The sequence below is a fragment of the Dendropsophus ebraccatus genome, chromosome 2 (assembly GCF_027789765.1).
Source record: "Dendropsophus ebraccatus isolate aDenEbr1 chromosome 2, aDenEbr1.pat, whole genome shotgun sequence".
Taxonomy (NCBI): domain Eukaryota; kingdom Metazoa; phylum Chordata; class Amphibia; order Anura; family Hylidae; genus Dendropsophus; species Dendropsophus ebraccatus.
The window spans coordinates 129934394-129962346 of NC_091455.1; the positions used below are offsets into that span (position 1 = coordinate 129934394).

The 27953-nt window shown below is 46.5% G+C and overlaps 1 protein-coding gene across 2 annotated transcripts in view; it reads left to right on the top strand.

Annotated features, from left to right (window-relative positions):
* The first annotated feature begins 18037 nt into the window (after positions 1 to 18037).
* Positions 18038 to 27953, top strand: part of ATP2C1 (ATPase secretory pathway Ca2+ transporting 1) — a 76082-nt gene continuing 66166 nt past the window's right edge. The window contains exon 1 of one of the 2 annotated variants that reach the window (XM_069958334.1): positions 18038 to 18346. Coding sequence is in view for 1 of the 2 variants with exons in the window: in XM_069958333.1 (XP_069814434.1) it covers positions 18309 to 18443 (135 nt within the window). In the remaining variant the exon portion in view is untranslated. Of the gene's footprint in view, positions 18444 to 27953 lie in introns of both variants that reach the window. The other variant, XM_069958333.1, reaches the window with a different exon arrangement.

Genomic DNA, 27953 nt, shown 5'->3' on the forward strand with positions numbered 1-27953 from the left:
CGCTTCGAAGAGGTATTTTGAAGTGGGGTCATTCCTCGTTGGAGGCCGGGCACCCTGGAGTCCGTAAGACCGGCCAACGGATCTCTCGCCACTACTGGTGGTCCAGTTTGTTTCAAGATGTCAAAGACTTTGTGGCTTACTGTGCCATCTGCAGGCAAAAAAGAGGGGGAGGCCAAAGGGGGGGGGTACTGTCACAGCCGCGGCGGCGTCCCGCGTTCCGGGCCGCCGCCGCGACCGCTTCCTGCCCCATGCAGCAGCCGGTGTCCATAGTCGGGGACCCGGCGCTGCTATCACCTCGGCCCCGGGGGGCGCCTCACCTCTCCACGCTCCTGTCTCCCGCTGTGCCGGCCGGCGCGCGCGTCCCCGCCTCCTAGGGCGCGCGCGCGCCGGCTGTCTCAGATTTAAAGGGGCAGTGCGCTCCTAATTGGTAGTTGCACCTAATCACTCCCCTATAAATCCCAGCTTGCCCTGTTCCCTGTGTTGGAGCCTCTACATGCTTCCCATAGCGTTTGGCCCAGCTCCCTGTTGTTCCTGTGTCCTGTCCGTTACCTGGTCCCAAATCCCTGTTCCTGAGTCCTGTCCGTTACCTGGTCCCAAGTCCCTGTTCCTGGTTCCTGTTCCCCTGTCACTCCACCTGTTCCCGTGTCCAGCCTGTCACGTGCTCTCTCATCTGCAGACTATTGCCTGTGCCATCTCCTGCCACGCCTCGCCTGCCGACACCAGCAACCAAGCCAGGGGTAGCGACCTGGGGGTCGCCTGCCGCAGCAAGTCCATCCCGCCTTGCGGCGGGCTCTGGTGAAAACCAGCGGCCCCTTAGACTCCGCTCCCTGGTGAGGTTTGTGCCATCGCTGGTGCCGGTCCAGTGGATCCACTACTCCGGGCGTTACAGCGGTGATACTAAATATGTTTATTAATTTATTTATTTATTAATTTATATTTATAAAATGGGAAAAGGGGGGGTGATTTGGACTTTTATTAGGGGAGGGGATTTTTTATTAATAAAAACACTTTTTTACTTTTTTTTTTACATACACTAGAAGCCCCCCTGGGGGGCTTGTATATACATAGCACTGATCTCTCATAGAGTGATATATACACAGCAAAGATCCATTAGATCGGTCATAGATTGCTATGGCCTGCTGCAGGCCACAGCAATCTATTGCCGAGCTGGGATCAGCGTCATTCCGATCGCATCGCGGGGGGGAGATCCGTGCCACTAGACACCAGGGATGCACGGAGGAAAGCACTTCAATGCAGCTGTCAGGTTTGACAGCTGCATTGAAGGGCTTAATTAGCCGGCGCGGCAACGGGACCCGCGCCGGCTAATAGAGGCACTGCCCGGCTGCAGATTGCAGCCGGGATCGGTGCCGTTCAGAGCGGGGTCCCGGCGGGACCCCGCTCTGAACACCCCCTGCGGCACCATGACGTATCAGATACGTCATGGGTCGCTAAGGGGTTAAGGACAGAGCCCAAAATGACCTTAAAGGAGAAGTCTAGTGAAAATTTTTATTAAGATATTGTATTGCCCCCCCAAAAGTTATACAAATCACCAATATACACTCATCGGGTAGTGACATCACCATGTTATCCAGGAAGTGACACCACCATGTTATCCAGGAAGTGAAGCCTTGATGCAGTAGTGCAGTGCTTCCCAACCTTTTCCACCTCGAAGCACACCAAAAAAAATAAAAATTTCCGCGGGGCACCCCTACTAAATAATGTTCTACAAAATAAGAAAACCGTCATACAGTGACTCACAGGTGACGTCTTCTTTGATCTGAGGAGTCACTTTTCCTCTCCATCCGCCATGATGATTTCTTCCAGCTACTTTTCATCTCTTCAGAACCTGCGAGACAAACAATTTAGGCTCCGCACATTTCTAGCAACTTCCTTCCCTTTCTCCCTCCTGTAGGCTCCCAAAGTAACTGCACTGTTTGGTGTTATGTGCAGTAGAGCGAGTAGGAATGTGGGATGCCCCCTGTATGTAGGATCCCCCGCTGTGCCCCCATGAGCTAATAATGCCCCAAGAGGTGCCCCTATAAACTAATAATGCCCCCAGAGGTTCCCCCATGAACTAATAATGCCCCCAGAGGTGCCCCCATGAACTAATAATGTCCCCAGAGGTGCCCCCATGAACTAATAATGCCCCCAGAGGTTCCCCCATGAACTAATAATGCCCCCAAAGGTGCCCCCATGAACTAATAATGCCCCCAGAGGTGCCCCCTATGAACTAATAATGCCCCCAGAGGTGCCCCCATGAACTAATAATGCCCCCAGAGGTGCCCCCATGAACTAATAATGCCCCCAGAGGTGCCCCCATGAACTAATAATGCCCCCAGAGGTGCCCCCATATACTAATTATGCCCCCAGAGGTGCCCCCATATACTAATAATGCCCCCAGAGGTGCCCCCATGAGCTAATAATGCCCCCAGAGGTGCCCCCATGAACTAATAATGCCACCAGAGGTGCCCCCATGAACTAATAATGCCCCCAGTGGTGCCCCCATATACTAATAATGCCCCCATGAGCTAATAATGCCCCCAGAGGTGCCCCCATGAACTAATAATCCCCCCAGAGGTGCCCCCATATACTAATAATGCCCCAGGGGTGGCCCCCATATACTAATAATGCCCCCAGAGGTGCCCCCATATACTAATAATGCCCCCAAAGTTGGCCCCCATGAGCTAATAATGCCCCCAGAGGTTCCCCCATGAACTAATAATGCCCCCAGAGGTGCCCCATATACTAATAATGCCCCCAGAGGTGCCCCCATGAGATAATAATGCCCCCAGAGGTGCCCCATATACTAATAATACCCCCAGAGGTGCCCCCATATACTAATAATGCCCCCAGAGGTGCCCCCATATACTAATAATGCCCCCAGAGGTTCCCCCATGAGCTAATAATGCCCCCAGAGGTGCCCCCATGAGCTAATAATGCCCCCAGAGGTGCCCCCATATACTAGTAATGCCCCCAGAGGTGCCCCCATATACTAATAATGCCCCCAGAGGTGGCCCCCATGAACTAATAATGCCCCCAGAGGTGCCCCCATATACTAATAATGCCCCCAGAGGTGGCCCCTATGAACTAATAATGCCCCCAGAGGTGCCCCCATATACTAATAATGCCCCCAGAGGTGCCCCCATGAACTAATAATGCCCCCAGAGGTGCCCCCATATACTAATAATGCCCCCAGAGGTGCCCTTATGAGATAATAATGCCCCCAGAGGTGCCCCCATTGACTAATAATGCCCCCAGAGGTGCCCCCATATACTAATAATGCCCCCAGAGGTGCCCCCATGAACTAATAATGCCCCCTGCTCTGCCCCTTAAAAAAAAAAAACATCCTACTCACCTAATCCGCGCTGTGGCTGCAGGCAGCAGCTCTCCTCTTCGGGCTCCATCTTGTGAGCCGCGGGGGACGGGACTTCCGGCAGGCGTGATGACGTCACATCATCACGCCTGCTGGAGAGGTCACGTCCCGGCCTCCCATAGGCTGCTGGCATGAAGTGCCGGCAGCCTATGGGAGTGAATATAGGAGCAGGACGCTGACACTTCCTGCTCCTATATTCTGTTTACTTTAACCCCTTAACGACATCGGGCGTACCCATACGCCCCCGCAGGGTGGGCTTTAACGCAAACGGGCGTATAGGTACAGGTATAGGTATAAATCATAGCAGGCCATCTTAGCTTCACGGCACGGGGGGTGGTTAACACCCCCCGTGCTTACGATCGCCGCTATAGGCTGATCAATTCAGATCAGCCAATAGCGGCGATCGGAACACGTTGGACACGTTGGACGGAGAGCGGAATCCGCCCGTGCATAGAATGGAGTCTATGACACGGACGGAGACGTGCGCCTGCATCAGTCAGCCGGCGGGTGCCAACTGCGGAATGCACGAAGGGTTATCTGTCGCGATTCCGCAGTGTGCACGTACCCTTAGAGTGTATGTAGGAAGGGACACCCGAATCCAGCCCCAGATGCCCCCTCCCCCCCCATCCTCGGAACAAGTGGGAAGATCGTCCGGGAACTGATCTTCCCACTGCTGGATAAAGGTTACCACCTGTACGGGGATAACTTTTATACCAGCACCCCCTCTTCCGGTCCCTCGCTGCCCTGTAGCTTGCGGCACGATCCGAAAATATCAGAAGTAGTAATAGAGCCCTAATATTTAACAGCCATGGAGCGGACCCAGCGCTTCTGGATATGAAGGACCCCGTATCGCACCAGGACAACATTTTCCAGGTGACGTCCCCCACACTGGAGAAAGGGAGACCCCAGAAGAAGTGCAGAGTGTGGCGTAACAGGGGGATCAGGAAGGACACCATTTTCCAGTGTGACACCTGTCCTGATTGCCCCGGCCTCTGCATACTGGATCGCTTCAAGGCGCACCACACGTCATTGGGGTTCTACATTATCTAAATTCTGTCCCTTATTCATATTTCAGGGGTCACGTTGATCCAGGGATTATTCTGATCGCCAATATGGAGTCGGGAAGGAATTTTTCCCCTGTGATGAGGCTACTGTCGTCTGCCTCACGAGGGTTTTTTGCCTTCCTCTGGATCAACACAGGTTGAATTTGATGGACACCTGTCATTTCCAACCTTATAAACTAATAATTGCCCTAATACCCCCAAATAAATTAGAATTGTCCCTTTTCCCCAGCTAAGTAGGTATGGCCGCCATTCCCATTAGAGGATGCCATGATGCAATTACAAAGCCTCTGTGCGGCCAGGACAGTAGAAACCCCCCACAAGTGACCCCATTCTGGAAACTACACCCGATAAGGAATCTAACAAGGGGGGCAGCGGGGATATGGTCCCCTGGTGACGGCCATATTTGGGACGTGAAAATGAAAAAAATTTTATTTTTTATTTTCTCGGCACATGTTCTACGTAAGTGCCCGTCACCAGTGGGGTCCATATCCTCACTGCACCCCTTGTTAGATTCCTTATGGGGTGTAGTTCCCAGAATGGAGTCACTTGTCGGGGGTTTCTACTGTCCTGGCAGCACAGGAGCTTTGTAATTGCGACATGGCCTCCATCCTCCATTCCAGCCTCTAAATGGCGCTCTGTCCCTTTGGTGGCTTGCCCTGTGCCCATATGGCACATTATGCCCACATGTGGGGTATTTTCGTACTCAGGGAAAACTACCCTACACGTTTTGTGTTCATTTTCTTTTTTAACCCCTTGTGGAAATGGAAAAAAATCAAGGCTAGACCAACATTTAGTGTAATTTTTGTAAAATTTTTACTCTAAATCATTAATCTTGTCATGATTTTTTCATTTTCACAAGGGGTTAAAAGATTAAAAAAAAACATTTAATGTGTAGCGCAATTTCCCCTGAGTACGGAAATACCCCACATGTGTACATAAAGCGCCATTCGGGTGCAGGGTAAGCCTCCGAAGGGACGGAGCGCCATTTGGTTTTTGAAGGCTGGATTTGGATGGAATGGATTTCGAGGGGCCATGTTGCATTCAAAAGGCCCCTGTGTTGCCAAGACAGTTGAAACCCCCCACAAGTGACCCCATTATGGAAACTGCACCCCTCAGGGAATGTAACAAGGGGTGTAGTGAGCATATGGACCCCACTGCTGACGGGCACAAATGTGGAACAATGTGGCGTGAAAATGAAATATTACATTTTTTACACTATAATGTTGGTTTAGCCTTGAATTTATCATTTTCACAATGGGTTAAAAGAGGGAAAAAAAACAAAATGTGTAGAGCAATTTCCCCCGAGTCCGTAAATACCCCACATGTGGACATAAAGCGCCATGTGGGCGCAGGGCAAGCCTCCCAAGGGAAGGAGCGCCATTTGGATTTTGGAGGTTGGATTTGGCTAGAATGGATGATGAAAGCCATGTCGCATTTACAGAGCCCTCGTGCTGCCAAAACACTGGAAACCCCCCACAAGTGACCCCATTCTGGAAACTGCACCCCTCAAGGAATCTAACAAGGGGTGCAGTGAGGATATGGACCCCTTGATGAAGGGCACATTTGTGCCATGAAAGTGAAAAAATGAAATTTTTTACTTTTACGTCACATTGTTCCACATTTGTGCCCGTCACCAGTGGGGTCCATATGCTCACTGCCCCCCTTGTTAGATTCCTTGAGGGGTGTAGTTTCCAGAATGGGGTCACTTGTGGGGGGTTTCCAGTGTCTTGGCAGCACGAGGGCTCTGTAAATGCGACATGGCGCTTGAAATCCTTTTCAGTGAAATTCAGCTTCCAAAAGCCAATTGGCGCTCCTTCCCTTTGGAGGCTCGTCCTGCGCCCCCTTGGCACTTTATGTCCACATATGGGGTATTTCCGTACTCGGGAGAAACTGCGCTACACATTTTGTGTCTTTTTTTGCCTCTTATCCCTTTAAGAAAATGAAAAATTGAAGGCTAGAACAACGTTTTAGTGTAAAAAATAAATTTTTCTTTTTTCACGCCATATTGTTCGGAAAATCTGTGAAGCACCTATGGGGTCCAGATGCTCACCGCACCCCTTGTTACATTCCTTGAGGGGTGTAGTTTTCTAAATGGTGTCCCTTTAGGGGTGTTTTTTAGGTTTTGGCACCCCAGAGCCTCTGCCAACCTGAAGTGGTACAGTCAAAAATGACCAAATATAACGGAGGTGTTGAAAATCACTAGGCGCTCCCTTATATCTGAGGCTTGTGGTTGCGTCAAATAGCGCAATAGGGTCACATATGGGGTATTTCTATAAACTGCAGAAACGGGACAATAATTATTGGGGTGCATTTCTCTGGTAATAGGTTTATAATTATAAAATATTGGATTACAATAAAATCTCTGCACAGAAAATTAAAATTTTCAAATTCCTTACAAACTTAGCTTTTATTTCTGTGACTCCCCTAAAGGGTTAAAACACTTTCTGGATATGCTTTTGCAGAGTTTGGGGGGTGCAGTTTCTGAAATGGGGTGCTTTGTGGGGCTTTCTAACATACAGGCCCCTCAAATACACTTTAAGGCTCGGTTCACACGTTGTAAGAGTGCGGCTGTATTTGCGGCTGTAATTGTGCGGCGGTATTTTTGGTGGTTCGTGTGTATGCTTGGAAGTATAGGATATGCGGCTGCACAGTGCACACTATGTATGAATCTACGGCCCTATCGTAAACGGACCCGTAAAAAATGAACAAGACCATTGTTTGCGGCTGAATATGCGGCCGTGGATTGACAGGCGGTCCGTACGGAGTACTTCAAAAATAGCCGGCAATGATGCCGAATGCCGATGCCTCTAATAGTTAATATATTAAATTAATCAAACACATTTTCTTTGTAATCAAGACACTTTCGTTGATCAATAATTTATTTCTAACGAATCCATCATTTTGCAATTAAATATACTGTTAAAAAAAATAGATATATAAATAAATGTATATTTATCTATATATTTATTTTTTGACAGTATATTGAATTGCACAATGATGGATTCGTTAGAAATAAATTATTGACCAACGAAACTGAATTTATTTCAACGAAAATGTGTTTTTTTAATTAAATATTAATTAGTACAGGAAGCTCTATAAGCCGTTAATTCATATGCCGGCAATAGAGCATTCTGTACTAATCATCACTTTACTTTAATGAAAACATCAAATGTTTCTTCTAATTATGTTGTGACAATAACATTATTAGAAGAAACATTTAGAATTATATGTGCGCTCAGCTGATTGGCTGTTCGGCTGAGCGCACATATAATAAGCCGGTCCGCAGTACAGTCACTTCATTGTGCTGCGGACCAGCGAAGAGGACGCATCGGGGTGAGTATAGAGCTCTCCCCACCCCCTCCCCGGCACTGCACCCCTCCCAGCAAGGAAGGGGGGTCACTTAACCCCTTCCTTGCTGGGATGGGTGCAGTCTGACATCAGTCTGGCCCCCAGGGGGTTAAGGGGGATGCAATACATCCTCCCTTAACCCCTTGGGGGCCAGACTGTAAGCAGCGATCTGTAAAGATGCTGCATACTGTAAGGAGCACAACACCGCTCACAATGATGGGTGTTGTGCTCCTGTTTGTGTGTTTTTGTGTGTTTCTCCCTTTTTGTTTTTCAGATATCGGTATCCTGGGGATTACGTCGGATTCCATGGACTACGTCGATGACCAGCGTTTTTTTAATGTTTTTTTTAATAAAATGGTCAATGAGGGGTGTGGGGGTGTTTTTATTTGAATAAAAAAATTTGTAAACTTGTGTCTTGTCTTTATTTCTTTACTTTATAGACTTAGTAGTGGAAGCCGTCTAATAGACGGAATCCATTACTAAGTCGGGGCCTAGTGTTAGCCGGTATAAAATGGCTAACACTAACCCCCCATTATTACCCCAGTACCCAATGCCACCAGGGGTACTGGGAAGAGCCGGGTGCCAGTGGTCCCGGAGCGTCAAAATTGGCGCTCCTGGACCGGGCGGCAGCAGGCTGGTAAGATTTAGGCTGGGGAGGGCCTAAACCAATGGCTCTTCCCACCCTGGTGTTACCAGGCTGCTGTCGCTTGGTTTTTAACCCGGCTGGTTCTAAAAATAGGGGGGACCCTATGCGTTTTTTTTTTTAAATAAATAAATAATTAAAAAAAAACGCATAGGGTCCCCCCTATTTGTATAACCAGCCGGGTTAAAAACCAAACGACAGCAGCCTGGTAACACCAGGGTGGGAAGAGCCATTGGTTTAGGCCCTTCCCAGCCTAAATCTTACCAGCCTGCTGCCGCCCGGTCCAGGAGCGCCAATTTTGACGCTCCGGGACCACTGGCACCCGGCTCTTCCCAGTACCCCTGGTGGCATTGGGTACTGGGGTAATAATAGGGGGTTAGTGTTAGCCATTTTATACCGGCTAACACTAGGCCCCGACTTAGTAATGGATTCCGTCTATTAGACGGCTTCCACTACTAAGTCTATAAAGTAAAGAAATAAAGACAAGACACAAGTTTACAAATTTTTTTATTCAAATAAAAACACCCCCACACCCCTCATTGACCATTTTATTAAAAAAAACATTAAAAAAACGCTGGTCATCGACGTAGTCCACGGAATCCGACGTAATCCCCAGGATACCGATATCTGAAAAACAAAAAGGGAGAAACACACAAAAAACACACAAACAGGAGCACAACACCCATCATTGTGAGCGGTGTTGTGCTCCTTACAGTATGCAGCATCTTTACAGATCGCTGCTTACAGTCTGACCCCCAAGGGGTTAAGGGAGGATGTATTGCATCCCCCTTAACCCCCTGGGGGCCAGACTGATGTCAGACTGCACCCATCCCAGCAAGGAAGGGGTTAAGTGACCCCCCCTTCCTTGCTGGGAGGGGTGCAGTGCTGGGGAGGGGGTGGGGAGAGCTCTATACTCACCCCGATGTTGTCTCTTCGCTGGTCCGCAGCACAATGAAGTCACTGTACTGCGGACCGGCTCATTATATGTGCGCTCAGCCGAACAGCCAATCAGCTGAGCGCACATATAATTCTAAATGTTTCTTCTAATAATGCTATTGTCATAACATAATTAGAAGAAACATTTGATGTTTTCATTAAAGTTAAGTGATGATTAGTACAGAATGCTCTATTGCCGGCATATGAATTAACGGCTTATGGAGTTTCCTGTACTAATTAATATTTAATTAAGAAAACACATTTTCGTTTAAATAAATTCAGTTTCGTTGGTCAATAATTTAATTCTAACGAATCCATCATTGTGCAATTAAATATACTGTCAAAAAATAAATATATATATAAATATACATTTATTTATATATATATTTATTTTAACAGTATATTTAATTGCAAAATGATGGAATCGTTTACATTTAATTATTGAACAATAAAAGGGACTTTATTACAAAGAAAATGTGTTTTATTAATTCAATATATTAACCATGAGACACATCGGCTATAGTGCAGAGGATCGCAAACCCCGGTAATAGCGATTCATGTAAACTGTGTTCCCTGCTTTCCCAGATGCATCCAGAGGTGTTTGCATCACTTTCTTAACATTTTATTTGTTATTTTTAGTTGAACCAGATTTCCAAGTAAATGACCGTATGTTTTGAGCCGCATGTCTATTTTTTCCCACGGCCGGAGTTTCACCCGCACATTTACAGCCGCATAAAAAATACAGCCGCACAGTTACAGCGTGTGAACCCAGCCTAAACCTGAACAGGTCCCTAAAAATATCTGATTTTGAAATTTTACTGAAAATTTGGAAATTTGCTGCTAATGTTTTAAGCTCCCTATTGTCTAAAAAAAATGAAAGATAGTTTAATAAATGCCGCCAACATAAAGTAGACATGTTGCTAATGCTATTTATTATATAATTTATGTGGTATAACCACTTTCTGTATACGCAAAAAAGTTTCAAAGTTGGAAAAATGCATTTTTTCACATTATTTGGGATTTTTTCATAAAGATTTGTTATGAGTATCGACTCCAATTTACCAGAAATGTAAAGTACAATATGTCACGAGAAAACAGTCTCAGAATCAGCCGGATAGGTAAAAGCATCCCGAAGTTATTAATGACTAAAGTGACACAGGTCATATCCATAAAATTTGTCTCTGTCATTAAGGCTATTTCAGGCTCTGTCCTTAAGGGGTTAATGTTCCGCCCGCTCAGCTTCTCGGGATGCTTAAAGAGACAGGGCACATTTCCCACCGGGATCCTGCGGCACCCCTGGCGGGTTCTTCCGGCACACCAGTTTGCTGCGGCCCCCCCGGTTGGGAAACGCTGCAGTAGTGAGTGCAGGGAAAAAAGCACTTTATAAGCATTTCCCGTAATAAGTCTATATAAAAAATTTTCACCAGACTTCTCCTTTAAGGACCGGGCCAATTTTTAATTTTTGCATTTTCGTTTTTTCCTCCGCGCCTTTTAACTCTTTTATTTTTCCATCTACAGGGCTATGTGAGCGCTTTTTCAGAGACAGGTGTACTTTGTAATGGCACCTTTCAATTTACCATAACATGTATAAAGGAGCCCCCAAAATATTATTTAAGGGGTGAACTTGGGGTAAAAAATGCAATTCCGCATATTTTGGGGGGCTTCAGTGTATATGTAATGCACTTTACGGTAAAACTGACATTTTATCTTTATTCTATAGGTCAGTCTGAATACAGCGATATGCATGTTTACATACCTTTTCTAATGTTTTACTATTTTTAACAGTAAAAACTTTTTTTGCAAATAGGCATATTTAACCCCTTAAGGTCAAAGCCTATTTTCGTTTTTGCGCTTTTGCTTATTTCATTTTAAGTTTAAAAGTCCATAGCCAGGGCCGCTTCTGCCATGAGGCGGAATGAGTATTCCGCCTCAGGCGGCAGATTCTGCGGCCATGCAGGGGGCGGCAGATAGCCGCCCTGCAGCCGCTCACTTGTCCTGCGGCAGCCGTCCGGTCCCGCCACCAACGCTCACCGATGTCCCCTGCCGCGCTGTCAAGTCATCAGCTTTCATGGTCCTCCAGCAAGTCGTGAGTGCCCGGGGTCAGCGGGGGCCGCGATGAGCTGGGACAGCGGTTATCGTTGGCGGCGGATGGCGGCGATGACAGCCGCTGACTGACGGCGCGGGAGCGCGGCAGGGGACAGCGGTGAGCATTGGCGGCGGGAGTGCTGCGGCAGGACAGGTGAGCGGATGCAGAGCTGGAGCGCGCGCGGGGGGCGGGGGGTGTTCTTTGTATACGGGGGTGCCGGGTACGCATTGTGGTCTGGGGGGGGGGGGTCGGGAGCTAGTGAGGGGGCGGCCGCCTGCGGTTTGCCTCAGGCGGCGGAGATCCCAGAATCGGCCCTGTCCATAGCGCTTGCATTTTTTCACCTAGAGACGTATATGAGCGCTTAGTTTTTGCGAAACCAGTTGTACTTTGCAATGACAGGCATTATTTTTCCATAACATATGCTGCGAAACCGGAAAAAAAATCACTTGCGCTGTCAAATTGAAAAAAAAACGAATTTGTTTTGATTTCGGGGAGTTTTGCATTTACGCCGTCCGTCCTATGGTAAAACTGACTTGTTATGCATGTTCCTCAAGTCGTTACGATTACTATGATATATAACATGTATAACTTATATTGTATCTGATGGCCTGTAAAAAATTCAAACCATTGTTAACAAATATACGTTCCTTAAAATCGCTCCATTCCCAGGCTTATAGCGCTTTTATCCTTTGGTCTATGGGGCTGTGTGAGGTGTCAGTTTTTGCGCCATGATGTGTTCTTTCTATCGGTACCTTGATTGCGCATATACGACTTTTTGATCGTTTTTTATTACATTTTTTCTGGATTTGATGCGACCAAAAATGCGCAATTTTGCACTTTGGAATTTTTTAGCGCTGACGCCGTTTACCGTGCGAGATCAGGAATGTGATTAATTAATAGTTCGGCCGATTACGCGCGCGGCGATACTAAATATGTTTATTTATTAATTTATATTTATAAAATGGGAAAAGGGGGGTGATTTGGACTTTTATTAGGGGAGGGGATTTTTTATTAATAAAAACACTTTTTTACTTTTTTTTTTACTGTAACTAGAAGCCCCCCTGGGGGACTTGTATATAGACAGCACTGATCTCTCATAGAGATCAATGCTGTGTATATACACAGCAAAGATCGATTAGATCGGTCATAGATTACTATGGCCTGCTGCAGGCCATAGCAATCTATTGCCGAGCCGGGATCAGCGTCATTCCGACGCTGAGGCCCGGCACGGGCAGAAGAACGGATCTCCCCCCCCTCCGTCCCACTAGACACCAGGGACGTGAGGTCTGAAGCCTCTAAGTGCAGCTGTCAGGTTTGACAGCTGCACTTAGAGGCTTAATTAGCCGGCGCGGCAACGGGACCCCCGCCGGCTAATAGAGGCACTGCCCGGCTGCACGTGTCAGCCGGGATCAGATATCAGATACGTCATGGGTCGCTAAGATACGTCATGGGTCGCTAAGGGGTTAAGGCCCAAACTAGCTGCAGCACGAAGGGGTTAAAGAGAACCAATCATGGATTAAAATGATTTTTTTTAAATTCCCTAATTAGATGTAAATTATGATTTTAACAACATTTGTAAATATAATTAATTTTACAGCTGCGTTTTTTAATTATTCACGTTCTACTTTCCTGCCTTGCGCCGCCTCTTTTCAAAAGAGTTGGCGTGAGACAGGAAACTCCTGTCATGCAGAGCGGCAGCAAGGCCGGGGGAGGGGGGCATCTTGATGAAGTCACTTGCGTTCCACCGATGGAACGCAAGTTACGTCTTCAAGATGGTGGCCGCCCGGCCTAGCTTCACAAAACAACAAGAGGATTAGGTAAAGTATAAGGCTGCGTTCACACTACGTATATTTCAGTCAGTATTTGTATATTTCAGTCAGTATATTTCAGTCAGTATTGCAACCAAAACCAGGAGTGGATTAAAAACACAGAAAGGATCTGTTCACACAATGGTGAAATTGAGTGGATGGCCACCATTTAATGGCAAATATTTGCTGTTATTTTAGAACAACGGCTGTTATATTGAAATAATAGCCGTTATTTACTGTTATATGGCGGCCATCCACTCAATTTCAACATTGTGTGGACAGAGCCTTTCTGTGTTTTTAATCCACTCCTGGTTTTGGTTGCAATACTGACTGAAATATACTGACTGAAATATACGTAGTGTGAACGCAGCCTAAGACTGTAAATTCAGTCTGTATCTTCATGAAGTCTATTTATGAAGACTGCCTTTGCAGTCCTCCTGGTGAGACCCACATGACCGCAATTAGCAGGAGACACTTGAGTGCTCATGGTTTTAATCCCTCCTGTCTGGCACAGTGTGTACTTAGTGTAGGGACCAATGTGTATCAGATACCTGCACGCGGTACATGGGGCAGTGTGGCTTGATCAATTCACATACAGAATTCTGATGTTTTTTATGCAGCCGAGAGGTACTAGTATCAGCCATAGGTGTGAGGTGCAGCACTCTTTTTCTTCCCTGAACCGTATTTTGTTTCTCTCTTTTCTCCGTGTTTTGCAGTCCTCCAGGTGAGACCCACATGACCGCAATTAGCAGGAGACACCTGAGTGCTCATGGTTTTAATCCCTCCTGTCTGTCCCATTCTATCTTTGATAGCTATGGTGAGTGCAATACCTTATCCAGACTTGTGCTGTTTGGGGGCAGCTTCCTCCGCCGGTGGTGCTGGCTGGGTTTTGGTGTGGCATTTTTGGGTCTGGTCCTGTGGCATGGGGGTTGCAGGGCCGTTCCATGTCCTCCCTTCCCTGACTGTGCACGCCTGCGGGGGTGGTGGTCGCTGACTGGCACAGTGTGTACTTAGTGTAGGGACCAATGTGTATCAGATACCTGCACGCGGTACATGGGGCAGTGTGGCTTGATCAATTCACATACAGAATTCTGATGTTTTTTATGCAGCCGAGAGGTACTAGAATCAGCCATAGGTGTGAGGTGCAGCACTCTTTTTCTTCCCTGAACTGTATTTTGTTTCTCTCTTTTCTCCGTGTTTTGCAGTCCTCCTGGTGAGACCCACATGACCGCAATTAGCAGGAGACACCTGAGTGCTCATGGTTTTAATCCCTCCTGTCTGTCCCATTCTATCTTTGATAGCTATGGTGAGTGCAATACCTTATCCAGACTTGTGCTGTTTGGGGGCAGCTTCCTCCGCCGGTGGTGCTGGCTGGGTTTTGGTGTGGCATTTTTGGGTCTGGTCCTGTGGCATGGGGGTTGCAGGGCCGTTCCATGTCCTCCCTTCCCTGACTGTGCACGCCTGCGGGGGTGGTGGTCGCTGACTGGCACAGTGTGTACTTAGTGTAGGGACCAATGTGTATCAGATACCTGCACGCGGTACATGGGGCAGTGTGGCTTGATCAATTCACATACAGAATTCTGATGTTTTTTATGCAGCCGAGAGGTACTAGAATCAGCCATAGGTGTGAGGTGCAGCACTCTTTTTCTTCCCTGAACTGTATTTTGTTTCTCTCTTTTCTCTGTGTTTTGCACTCCTCCTGGTGAGACCCACATGACCGCAATTAGCAGGAGACACCTGAGTGCTCATGGTTTTAATCCCTCCTGTCTGTCCCATTCTATCTTTGATAGCTATGGTGAGTGCAATACCTTATCCAGACTTGTGCTGTTTGGAGGCAGCTTCCTCCGCCGGTGGTGCTGGCTGGGTTTTGGTGTGGCATTTTTGGGTCTGGTCCTGTGGCATGGGGGTTGCAGGGCCGTTCCATGGCCTCCCTTCCCTGACTGTGCATGCCTCCGGGGGTGGTGGTCGCTGACTGGCACAGTGTGTACTTAGTGTAGGGACCCATGTGTATCAGATACCTGCACGCGGTATCAGCCATAGGTGTGAGGTGCAGCACTCTTTTTCTTCCCTGAACCGTAGTCTGTATCTTATGCCTTACCTACTACTCTGTGCCGGTGCAGCAAGGCCGGCGCCGCCATCTTGATTACGTCCTTCTGTTTCACCGCTGGATGGCAGCTCCTGGCCTCGCTGCACAGAACAGAGGATTAGGTAAAGTAGAAGATACAGACTGCAAAGGCAGTCTGTATCTTCATGAAGACTATTTATGAAGATACAGACTGCCTTTGCAGTCTGTATCTTCTACTTTACTTACTCTGTTTTGTGCAGCAAGGCCGGCGCCGCCATCTTGATGACGTAACTTGCGTTCCAGCGGTGGAACGCAAATTATGTCATCAAGATGGCGGCGCCTGGCCTTGCTTGCACAGAAACAAAATAGTAGGTAAAGTAAAAGATACAGACTGCAAAGGCAATCTGTATCTTCATAGATAGACTTAGGGAAAGATATACTTTAATATTAGGGACAGTGAAATTTAGATGATAGGTTCTCTTTAAGAACCAGCCAGTTTTCATAGTTAGACTTTTATTTTGTCCTCCTTGGGGGACATTTATGAAGTCCAGCGTTTTTTACGCTGGGCTTACAAATGTCCCTGGAGCTCAGGGAATTTATGTAAATGCTCCCTGCCTCTACATAAATCCTGTGCGCACGGAGCCTGTCTGTGAGAAAAACTTGAAACCTACGCCAGCTCAGAGCTGGCGTAGGTTTCGTTATAGTTTTTCCCCCGGAAAAATGATAAATGTGGCACAAGCAAAGGCTGAGCCCCCTCTCTGCCCCACTAGTGAAGGTGGCGCAGATGGGCCCGATGCAAAAAAAAATTCGCAAGAAGACCATTTGCGAATATTTTTCTGCCAATCGGGCCAATCTGCGCCAAAAAAGGCATTTCGCCTTTTAATAAATGTCCTCCCTTCTGTTTAAAAGGCCATAGCGCTTGCATTTTTTCACCTACAGACCCACATGAGCCCTTATTTTTTGCGACATTAATTACACTTTGCAATGAAAGACTTAATTTTTCTATAAAATAAACTGGGAAATAATAAAATATTTTTGCAGTGATATTGAAAAAACTTTTCATTTTGAGGGGTTTCTTGTTTACGACTATTGCCCTATGGTAAAACTAACATGTTATATATGTTCCTAAAGTCGGTACGATTACAATGATATGTATTTTTATTTAATTAAAACTTTAACCAAACTAAAAGTTTGTCAAATTGCTCTATTCCCGTCCTTATAACGTATTTATTTTTTGGTCTATAGGGCTGTGTGGGGTGTCATTTTTTGGAGACAAAAATACAAAAAGTGCAAGAGCAACCCACAGGTGCAAGGGCTTACCGTATATACTCCTCCCAGTGTACACATGATAAACACCTGCTCTGTAGATATTGAAAAATGAGGATCTTAGCAAACTATTTGATCAGAGTGTACCATGTCACCACGTTAAGGCGTCCTCAGAGACATGGTCCCTACTCTAGCATTTTCACACTAGCCTCCAAATGATCTCTTTTTATAGCAGCCTTGGGACATGGGTAGAGTGCAAGCCAACAGGAGGTAGCCACACCCCTCACATGTAATTCACCCGCCCCCTTAAACGGCGCCCGCTGTCTGTATACAATACCTGTCTCCTTGCTGCACGGGGTCCCGGCTCCCTGCCCTCCCGCCAAGCCAATCAGTGCCTGCGGCTGGGCAACACACTGAAGTGGGTCCCCGTGCAGCAAGGAGACAGGTAATGTATACAGACAGCGCGGGAGCCAATTAAGGGGTTAAAGGGGCAGGTGAATTACATACTCGCAGTGGTCTTTCAGCACATCTCTTGTAGCACATCTTTCCGCTGCGAGTGGTCCTGAGTGAAGGAACCCTTAAAAATCTGTGAGATAATCTCTCTGTGTAAACGCACCCTAAGTGAACTAACTATCTAGCGATCACCCGGGCAGCTCTCCGCCTCCCTCCACCCCCAGGACCAAACGAGCGCTAATATCTGTCCGCCCGTGTAATAGGGCCTTAAGACTGTGTTCACGTTTGTGGGTTTTATTTGCAGTATTGGCACATTTTGACATGATTTTCTCGAAATTGTGGCAAAATAGCGCACATTTACTGCCAAACCCTGGGAACAACACCGCTTTACGGTCTCTGATGCAACATATTAACTAGAACTGATCTATACGGAACTGTAACTCATCCAATGGGCTGGTAGCAGATCCTATATATAATAGACTAATGGTGCGTTTACACATTTATCTGACAGATCTTTGAAGCCAAAGCCAGGAACAGACTATAAACAGAAAACAGGTCATAAAAGAAAGGTTTCAGGTAAAGGAGAGGTTTCCTTTCTGCTCAAATCCAGCGAATGGGTCATAAAGGGGAGATTGGGATCTCTTCTCTTTCCAAATCCATTCCTGGCTTTGGCTTCCAAAATCTGTCAGATAAATCTCTCTGTGTAAACGCAGCATTAATCTGTTTTCAGTCACTGCTCAGCGGCGCCTCAGAACCAGGGAAATAATGAGCTAATCTTTGGAAGTAATTTTTAGACTGAACTGGATCCCATATGAGCTACTCTTCACAGCGTCACTGGACCTGAGCACAGCCCGGCTCTCCACCAATCACAGAGCCCGGCTCTCCACCAATCACAGAGCGGGCCTCGTCAGTGGCTGACACTGTCATATACGCGCCAGGATTGGTCAGATCCGCAGCGTTTGCTGATTGGTTCTCAGTGGTGATGTGGGTGGGGTATTCTCAGCCAGGGAAGTGTATTGCTGAGCAGCCGTGTATTACCCAAGAGCTTCCGGTGCGGTCGGTAGTCAGCCGGTGAGCCGGTCACAGACGGCGGTGTCGCGTATCTCAGGAACGTGAGTGCAGGCTGTGACACTTGCTGGTGCTCGAGCAGCCCATGGACTAGTGAAGTGTTACTCTTCCTGGTAGCCTAGCCTTCCGGCTCTGAATGTGGTGCGGAGCCCGGTGCCGAGTGGGGGAGACCCCTGGACACTGCTAGGTGGAGGGGCTATGTCGTCTGCTGCAGAGGCGGGAGCGGCGGTGGACAGGTGTGTGAGCTCCGGCTGGAAGGCCACAAGTGACAGATCTCCTGCTGCTCCCCGAGGAGGAGGCACCGTGCTGCCCGGCAGCGGCTCAACTGTCACGGTGAGAGCTGTACCGGGAGTGGCGGAGGGGGCAGCGGGGCTGCATGTGCCCGAACTTATATGCCGGGACTGGGAGGGCGGAGTAACCGGGGATGGGTCCTCATACTGATGGGGGAGGGTACTGCTCCATGGAGCTGCTAGGATCAGGTGATGTCCCCACTCCATATGGATCACAGATACCTCAGGGGGAGAGAGGAGATCCACCACCGTGTCCTGTGTACCTCAGGGGGAGAGAGGAGATCCACCACGGTGTCCTGTGTACCTCAGGGGGGGGGGGAGAGAGGAGACCCACCACGGTGTCCTGTGTACCTCGGGGGGGGGGAGAGAGGAGACCCACCACGGTGTCCTGTGTACCTCAGGGGGGGGGGAGAGAGGAGACCCACCACGGTGTCCTGTGTACCTCAGGGGGGGGGGAGAGAGGAGACCCACCACGGTGTCCTGTGTACCTCAGGGGGGGGGGGGAGAGAGGAGACCCACCACGGTGTCCTGTTCCCTGGTCCCTGTTCCAGTTTATAGATTTACACCCAAAGCTTTTACACCAGAACCTATTTATTGCTGCAATGGGGGAAATGTCTTAGGGTGTGTTTACACAAGGAGATTTATCTGACAGATTTTTGAAGCCAAAGCCAGGAAGAGACTATAAACAGAAAACAGGTCATAAAGGAAAGGTTTCAGGTAAAGGAGAGGTTTCCCCTCTGCTCAAATCCATTCCTGGCTTTGTCTTCAGAAATCTGTCAAATAAATGTGTCTGTGAAAACACACCATTAGAGGATGTGCCCCTGTAGGACACTATACACATTTGCAGAATGGTTTCCACAACAGTGACTGACAGAATTTGCTGCCGCAGGGCCCTGGAAGACTGAGTAAAAGAGGCAGAATTTATGAGTGGAGCCCGCACAGTGGATTCTGCTTGTCATTCTGCCTGTCCTAATGCTTCAGTGGGATTTCTCTTGCGCTTCTGCTCTCTGTGAATGAACATGTTTGTTCTATGATTGGAGAGCAGAGGCACACAAGAAAGCCCATTGAAGCAATAGGACAGGCAGAATGACAAGCAGAATCCACTGTGCGGGCTCCGCTCGTAAATTCTGCCTCTTACTCAGTGTGCTTACCTGCAGACAAGAATGGGGCTATTTTTAGAAGAAAGCAGCTTTGTTTTTCTAATCTTCGATAACCTCTTATGTGAATGAAAACTGCTACTTTAGAATATAGGATACTAAATGTACTGTAGTGGCCCAGACAGTATGTCACTGAAATGTGCTGCGATAGCTGTTATTGGGGGACCTCCAAAGGAGGACCCCAGGAACCGTGGTTTATGGGGGGACCTTTAGGTTAAAGGGAACCAATCAGCCCTCTGCTAGATACGAGCGGGGAAGTAGTCATGGTGGGCGGCTCCCCACTTGTATCTAGTCACTGCGCTCTGCCTGTCAGTGTGCTCAGAGGGGATGATTGACAGGCAGAGAGGTCCGTTACTGGCCTCTCTGCCTGTCAATCATCCCGCCGAGCGCACTGACAGGCAGAGTGCAGTGACTAGATACGAGCGGGGAGCCGCCCACCATGATTACTTCCCCGCTCGTATCTAGTCACCAGCCGGGGAATAAAAGTCATTTTCTCCGTTATAAAGCACCTGCTGCGGCCGGTACGTACTGGGGCCGCTTCATGTGCTTTATACAATGCTCAAGGGAACCATATCAGCTCAAACGGGCTGATTGGTTCCCTTTAAGTTTCAGTTTATCTATTATACATTGTGAAGATGTCTGCTATGCCCACTATTAGGATAAAGGGGTAGACACCCCTATAAGTTAAGCAGGCCACAAACTACCGATAACTAGTGTATTGACACCTTCTGCGTGGCATATCAAGTTTTCTGGGGTCAGACCACTGTCTCACCAAAATATTTGAAGGAGGGAGGTCAGTATATTACTGTCATTTAGGCTACGTTGACACATTGTAAAATACAGCCGTAATTTAGAGGCTAAATCATGGCCTTATTGTCAATATAATGTGCTTGAAGTCAATGGGGAAACTGGCCAGCAGTGTACACGCAGTATAGCATAATCGACCTACCATATAATGAATGTGTGCATTATTTACCACCTGCTTTTGCAAATCTCACCCTCTTAGGGTCCATTTACACAGAAAGATTATCTGACAGATTCTGCCAAAGATTTAAAGCCAAAACCAGGAACAGTCTATAAACAGTGGACAGGTCATAGAGGAACGCCTGAGATTTCTCCTTCTCCATTACTGGCTTTGGCTTCAAATCTTTGGCAGATAATCTGTCAGATAATCTTCCTGTGTAAATGGACCCTTATGCTGGGTTTACACGGAGCGATAATTCGCCCAATCGTATAATTAACGATTTCGAAGTAACGATTTTTCTTTTATAACGATCAGCGTTTAGATGGAACGATATATCGTACAGAAAATTCGTTTTGCGATTGCTTAAGCCTATCTCAGACATAGGTAAAATCAGTGAACAACTGTTTACACGGAACGATCGGCAAATTTTTTGCGAACGACGATTTAAGAACATGTTAAAAGATCAAAATGAACGATTTATCGATCGTTCGCTGCGTTTACACATACGATTATCGTTCGAATTCGATCGTTATTGCGAAAATTCGCCCGATAATCGTTCCGTGTAAACATAGCATTAGCCTGTATCATTACTTGCTAACAGACCAGGATGTGCGTTTTCCAGGCCTGGTTTGTGAGTAAATAGACGGATCAGCTGCCTCCCTATAAATCATGTTGTCAATGGCCTGAACCTGCTCCAGCCCCATGCAAACAATGAATGTGAGCATTCTGACCTGCTGGGCATTGGCATAGGGAATCCTATGCACAGTGTATGAAACTCTCCCAGTGGAGACCCAGTTGGAAGGCAAGTGAGCGAGCCTGTGTGCCCACAAGCAATCAGCTTGCTATCCATATTGATCTTTAGTTTGTAACATACTGTGTGTATAATGATAAATACTGAAAGTTTTGTATTAAAGGAGTTTTACTATGTAAAAAAAAATAGCGCAAGACAGAAGATATGGTAACTCCAGGAATAATATACAACATAGGTTGTTCTCAGCTTTCCAACCATCTCCGTTGGATGTAAACAGGCTGCATAGCTCACGTCCTCTCCATATGTGGCAAAAATCCATTAGTCTATAACTTGGTGCCTTGCGTATAGGGGAACTAACAAGTGAGCACCTAATAAGTTTCAGTAATTGGAGAGAAAATATCCGCTTGTAGCAACTGATATAATTTTATCTGTAAGGGCATGCGGGGTGTCGCATAACTCTGTCCGTACTTTAATACTGCAGGTTTATTATAGTATAAAAGTCAAATAACATTCCTGACATTATAACCTGTTTCATAAAGCAGATAGTTACCGGCATGGGCAGTGGTATACAGTTAGTAAGCACTGTGTACCTCTGCAGCTCTGGTCACATCTCAGTATTTCCTTTAGTTGAAATATTAAATGGGTGCTGTCACTCTAAAGAAACATTTGACAGTTTAAACAGCCCAAACAAGTGTTAGGGCCCTATTCCATGGCACGATTATCGTTCAGATTATTGTTAAATCGTTCGAATCTAAGCGATAATTGTTCGGTTAAATAGCAGTTAACGATTAACGAGCGAAGGAGAAATCGTTGATTGTTTAATAAGGCCTGGACCTATTTTTATCGTTCCTTGTTCGCAAATCATTCGCAGTAGTGACGAACACAATAGCGAAGACAAGACGACCGCAAGAACGATCATAAGTAACGATTATCGCCCCATGTAAATGGGTAAACAATTTCAGGTCTTTCGCAATAGTGGTTGTTTGGATAGTTTATTGTTAACGATTATGCGAACGATAATCGTCCCGTGGAGTAGGGCCCTTATTCAGGAGACTTGTATTCTCTCCCAGCCATGTGCCGTGGCGATCTCCAAGTGTTCTTGGTCACAGGCACAGATGCTTCTCTCCCTGCTTGTTATACGATCAGTCAGGGTCTGTACACTAAGACCATGACCAATCCAAAATTTTTTTTTTTTAAGTGACAAGTATAAATTAAACAGACTCTGTACCCACAATTTGCCCCCCCCCCCCCCAAACCACTTGTACCTTCGGATAGCGGCTTTTAATCCAAGATCTGTCCTGCATCCGTTTGGCAGGTGATGCAGTTATTGTGCTAAAAAAACAACTTTTAAACTGGCAGCCCCGTGCCCTACGGGAGTGGCCTAGATTGTGTATGTATTAGGCTGGAACACCCTTTCTGTCCCTTCTCCCCACCCTTCTCATCATGTGGATACAAACCCACACACTGTATACGCAGCAGATACGCAACAAATACGCAGATTTGATGGTGCAGATTTAATGCTGTGTTCAGTTATTTAGATCTAATTTGCTGCGTATCGCAGCAGTAAATACGCTGCATATACGTGTGTGGGTTTGTACCCTTAGGGCCCTTTTACACAGATTATCTGACAGATTATCTGCCAAAGATTTGAAGCCAAAACCAGAAACAGACTATAAACAGAGACCAGGTCATAAAGGAAAGCCTGAGATTTCTCCTCTTTTCAAATCCAGTCCTGGCTTTGGCTTCAAATCTTTAGCAGATAATCTGTCAGATAATCTTTCTGTGTAAAAGGTCCCTTAGGAATACTCCAGGCGATTGTCTCCTACTCCCCACCTGTGTCAGCCTGGCACATGGGCTGGATCGTTAAGACACCTGTGCAAATGTTCAGCATGGAGCAAATGTTCCAGTGGCATTCCTAATGATGGAGGAGGGACGGAGGGGTGGTGCAAAGTTAGGGCACAGATACTCCCGTTAGGCACGGGGCTGTAAGTTTAAAAGTTGTTTTTTAGGACAATAACTGCATTACCTGCTGAACGGACCGCAGGACAGATCTTGGATTAAAAGCAGCCATCCGAAGGTACAAGTGGTTTGGGGGGGGGGGGGGGGGTCAGACTGTGGGTACAGAGTCACTTTAAGAGAAATCTACACAGTAATATATCATTTTTTATCTTTCCCCACAGTTTTACTCAGCAGAATACACTTCCATGTACGCATTGCATACTGTCCCAGCATACAGAGACGCTTGCTGCATATTATGGAGAAGTTCTTGAAAGATGCAGAATGTAAAGTTAGGACATAAAGGGAGACTTACCTTGCTGCCTAGGGGTATGTCAACATTACAGAATCCTGGCAGATCACCCGCCGTGGATTCCGCAGCTCATCCCCGCTTGGCCGCATGCATCTCGGCTGGTCCCATAGACTTCATTCTATGGTTTGGCAGATTCTGTGGAATCCATGGCAGGTGATCTGCTGGGATTCCGTTGTGGACATACCCTTAGTGTAAATCGCGCAGATAACTTGTTTCTTGCCCTCCCACTTGAAGTTCCGCCGGTCCCATAGACTCCATTCTATGGTCAAGCGGATTATGCCATTTGCCCGAAGAATTAACCTTCTCATTCTTTGGACGGATGGAGGAATTTGCCTGACCATAGAATGGAGTCTATGGGATGGGCAGAGAGCGAAGTGGGAGCGCACGGGGATGAGCGGTGGAATCCGTAGGGAGTTCTCCATGAGAATTCCTTAGTGTGGACCTACCATAAGATTCTTTGTTGTTCATGCCATTCAATCACAACTTTTATTTCTCACCTTGCTCTGGTAAAATGGGCGCTGTGATTGGTTGCTATGGACAACAAAGAGAATCTTGCTATAAGACATACTGATAAATCTCCACCATAGTGTGAGTAGGGTTGCAGTGTTCTGTGATTCTAGACACAGTCGGTACACATGGTAAACCAGTCTTGTATATATCCTGTCACAGCATTATCACACGTTAAGTCATATTTGTTTTTGTGTACTTTGCTGTACAAATAAACCCTTGTAGCTTTTAAGACTTTAACTAAACCCTTAGGGGGAGAATTTATCAAACTGGTGTAAAGTAGAATTGTCTGAGTTGCCCCTAGCAACCATCAGATTTTACCTTTCATTGCTCACAAATTCTTTGAAGAATATAAGGTGGAATCTGGTTGCTAGGGGCAACTGAGACAATTCTTCTTAATACCATGTTGGATAAATCTCCCCCTTAGTATTTAGATTAGTAAATCAGAATTTGGAGCATCAGCCTTTGGTTCATGGAAGTCTTGGAGTTTGTTTTTTGTTGTGGTGACCATATAAAGTACAGTCTAGCTTCTCACTTTCTAGCTGTCACTTTCCTATTGTCAAAACATGGTGACAGAATGGCAGTAGTTCCTCATCATGTTGGCAACAATAGGCACTATAATACTTTTTGACCCTTCTCATCTAGAATATATCTCAAGATGGGATCATACAGTGCATACAGTCATGTGAACGACCTATGTGAGTCCCACATGAAGACAATCTGACCCAGTCATCATAAGGTGTTTAATTGTGTGTTTTATATATACAGTACTTTCCTCCATACAAGACTACTTTTTAACCCAGGAACATCTTCACAAAAGTCAGGGGTCGTCTTATAGGACGGATGCTGAAAAACTTTGGAACCGGACTGGAGAATCTGCAGTCGCCACATACGGTGGGGGGAGCTGAAAAATGGCTGTATCCCTGCCGTATAAAGGGAAGGGCAAGCTGCAGGTGTCCGGGGTATGGAAAAAAGAGATACGGTTGAGTGGCGCTGTGCCCTGAAAAACACACCCCTTTCATCTGTCTGGCCCGCCCCTTGTATCCTACTGGTATTACTGTACCTCCTTCTCTGCCTCTCAGATCTCGCTGCCAACTAATATTTTTTTATTAATTGTTTGGTTGCTTAGGAAGAGGGGTAGTCTTACACAGCGAGTATATCCCAAACTGTATATTTTAACTGGTAAAGTTGGGGGTCGTCTTATACGGCGGAAAATACGGTAGATGTATACACAAATGCGGTATGGTTTTAAATAGTAAAAGGCATGCCAAAAGAACACTGTTTTGGGTGGCCTACATTAGGCTCATTATAAACCTATGAAGTACATCATAGTATTGGATTATAGATGTACTGGATAAGGCCACCTTTACACTTACATACTCTGGTCATTATTTTCTATCAGTATTTTTAAACCAAAATACAGAAGAGGTGCAGATATTCCCATGACATTTTTTTTTCTCTTCCTTATGTCATTTTGTACTCCAGCTTTGGTTTCCACCTACTGATGCATAATAATGACCTAAACACTGAGCGGCACTCCCAAGTCATTAGATAGCAGAGAAGATGTCACACTAGTATTGGGTGTAAGAACCCACCCAGAACTTAGTCATCTGGAGTCTGGGATGTGCAAACCTTACAGTGTCAGCAGTTTGGAATGTGAATTACAGGTTCCCTTTAACCGCCTTTCAGAAAATTTGTGGTTTATATCCCCTTCTATGCTTGATTCCAGAGGTATTTTTCCTTTACTTCCCTTGATTACTGAGATCTAGGAATTTGACTATTTGGTTGACTGACAGTATTTATTTTCGAATGGGGTGCAAGTTTTAGGTTCAGGGTGATGCTGGGGTGGTGTGGGTGCTAGGTTGAGGGTGAAGCTGCGATGGTGTGAGTGCTAGGTTGAGGGTGATGCTGGGGTGGTGTGGGTGCTAGGTTCAGGGTGGTGTGGGTGCTAGGTTCAGGGTGGTGTGGGTGCTAGGTTGAGGGTGATGCTGCGGTGGTGTGGGTGCTAGGTTGAGGGTGATGCTGCGGTGGTGTGGGTGCTAGGTTGAGGGTGATGCTGCGGTGGTGTGGGTGCTAGGTTGAGGGTGATGCTGGGGTGGTGTGGGTGCTAGGTTGCGGGTGAAGGTGGTGTGGGTGCTAGGTTGCGGGTGAAGCTGGGGTGGTGTGGGTGCTAGGTTGCGGGTGAAGCTGGGGTGGTGTGGGTGCTAGGTTGTGGGTGAAGCTGGGGTGGTGTGGGTGCTAGGTTGCGGGTGAAGCTGGGGTGTTGTGGGTGCTAGCTTCCGGGTGAAGCTGGGGTGGTGTGGGTGCTAGCTTCCGGGTGATGCTGGAGGGGGGGGGGGGGGGCGGGAAGTGTTTACAGAATTCACACCCCTTTTTGCAATACATTTACTGCTCATCTGACAAACAGTAAAACCTTTGTATCTTGAGTATCAGAGTGTAGCAAGAAAGGAATAGAACCCTGGTAGAATCAGGACATCTGAAGTTACAGGGGGTAAATAAACCTCCAATGTATTAGGTCCTCTCAGTGAAGCTTCTGCTTGCCTGTCTCAACCAGTTTTCTTCTAATGTTGCAGCATTGCTTTAACTCCCCGCAATGGTTTATACTTTGCTGTAAACTTCACATTAGAAGTTTGTTTTTTTTAATGGCAGTTGAGGTATTGTCTGGTAAGTCTTGGGGAAAGAGTGAAAACACTCCATGATTTGCATTAACACTTATGTGGCTTTCTTTTATCTCACAGTGGGGCATAAACATATCTTTGAGGCTATAAATTCTATAGCGTCTATATAACAAGCTTATAGTCTCTGGTGCCAAGCCAGCAACAACCCTGAGTTGCAGGCAATATTCTTCCTTAGCATTATATAAAGTGTAAACGTGGATCTTTATGTGCCTCGCAGGATGGATCTGAGCCCATGGTATATTCATTAGTAAATATACATCCCCTGGCATCATTTGAAGGTTGTAAATGCTATAGATTATGGCCTGTGCTTCCATTCTTATATAGAATTCTAATTGCTTGTTTACTAAGCAATTAAAAGGGGCAGAAAGGGCTCGTTCCCTGGTGTCCTTGGGCCTTCTCCAGTGTCTGCAGCTCTGCTTCCTCTGCACTGACAGGCCACTGGCTGCTCAGCCAATCGGAGGCCGAGACAGGCCGCCGATCGCTGAGTCAATTGCAGACCGTGGACTGTCTTGGCCAGTGATAGGCTGAGTGGCTGGTGGCCTGTCAGTGCAGAGAAGGCAGAGCTGCAGACACTGGAGAAGGCTCGAGAAAACCAGGGAACATGGTAAGGTTAGTTATTACTTTATGTATACTACAGTCATCAGCCGTTGGCCATGCATCACTATTACACGTAGTGATGCGTGCCCCCAAATCGAAAGAACTGTCCTTTATGTCTGAGGCTTGTGTATGCGGCAAGGATTGCACCAGGGCCACGTATGGGTTATTTCTAAAAACTGCAGATTTGGGATAACAAATACTGAGTTGAATATTTGTAAATATCTGCTGTATTACAGTAGAATATGAATTACTTTACTTTTATTTGTAAAAGAAAAAAAAGTAAACATTCAAGTTTCTCTTGCCTTTTGTTTTACTTCATGTGAGCTGTTTAAAGGAATACCAGAGTTCCTAAATCCTGTTGTGAATTCTTTTAGGGGTGCAACTCCATTTTAATTGATCCCTAAAAAACAATCAGTATTCTTGAAATTTGATTATTTGCCTGTAAAGTTCTAGCTTTCCCGACAGTCTAAAAGTAAAAGGATTTTTACGACCTAAAGTACACTTATGATTAATTTGTTTATGTGATATGACTTAGTGGCAGACAATTACAGACTTCAAAAAATGCCAACTTTTTTCCCCAAATCTTTACAA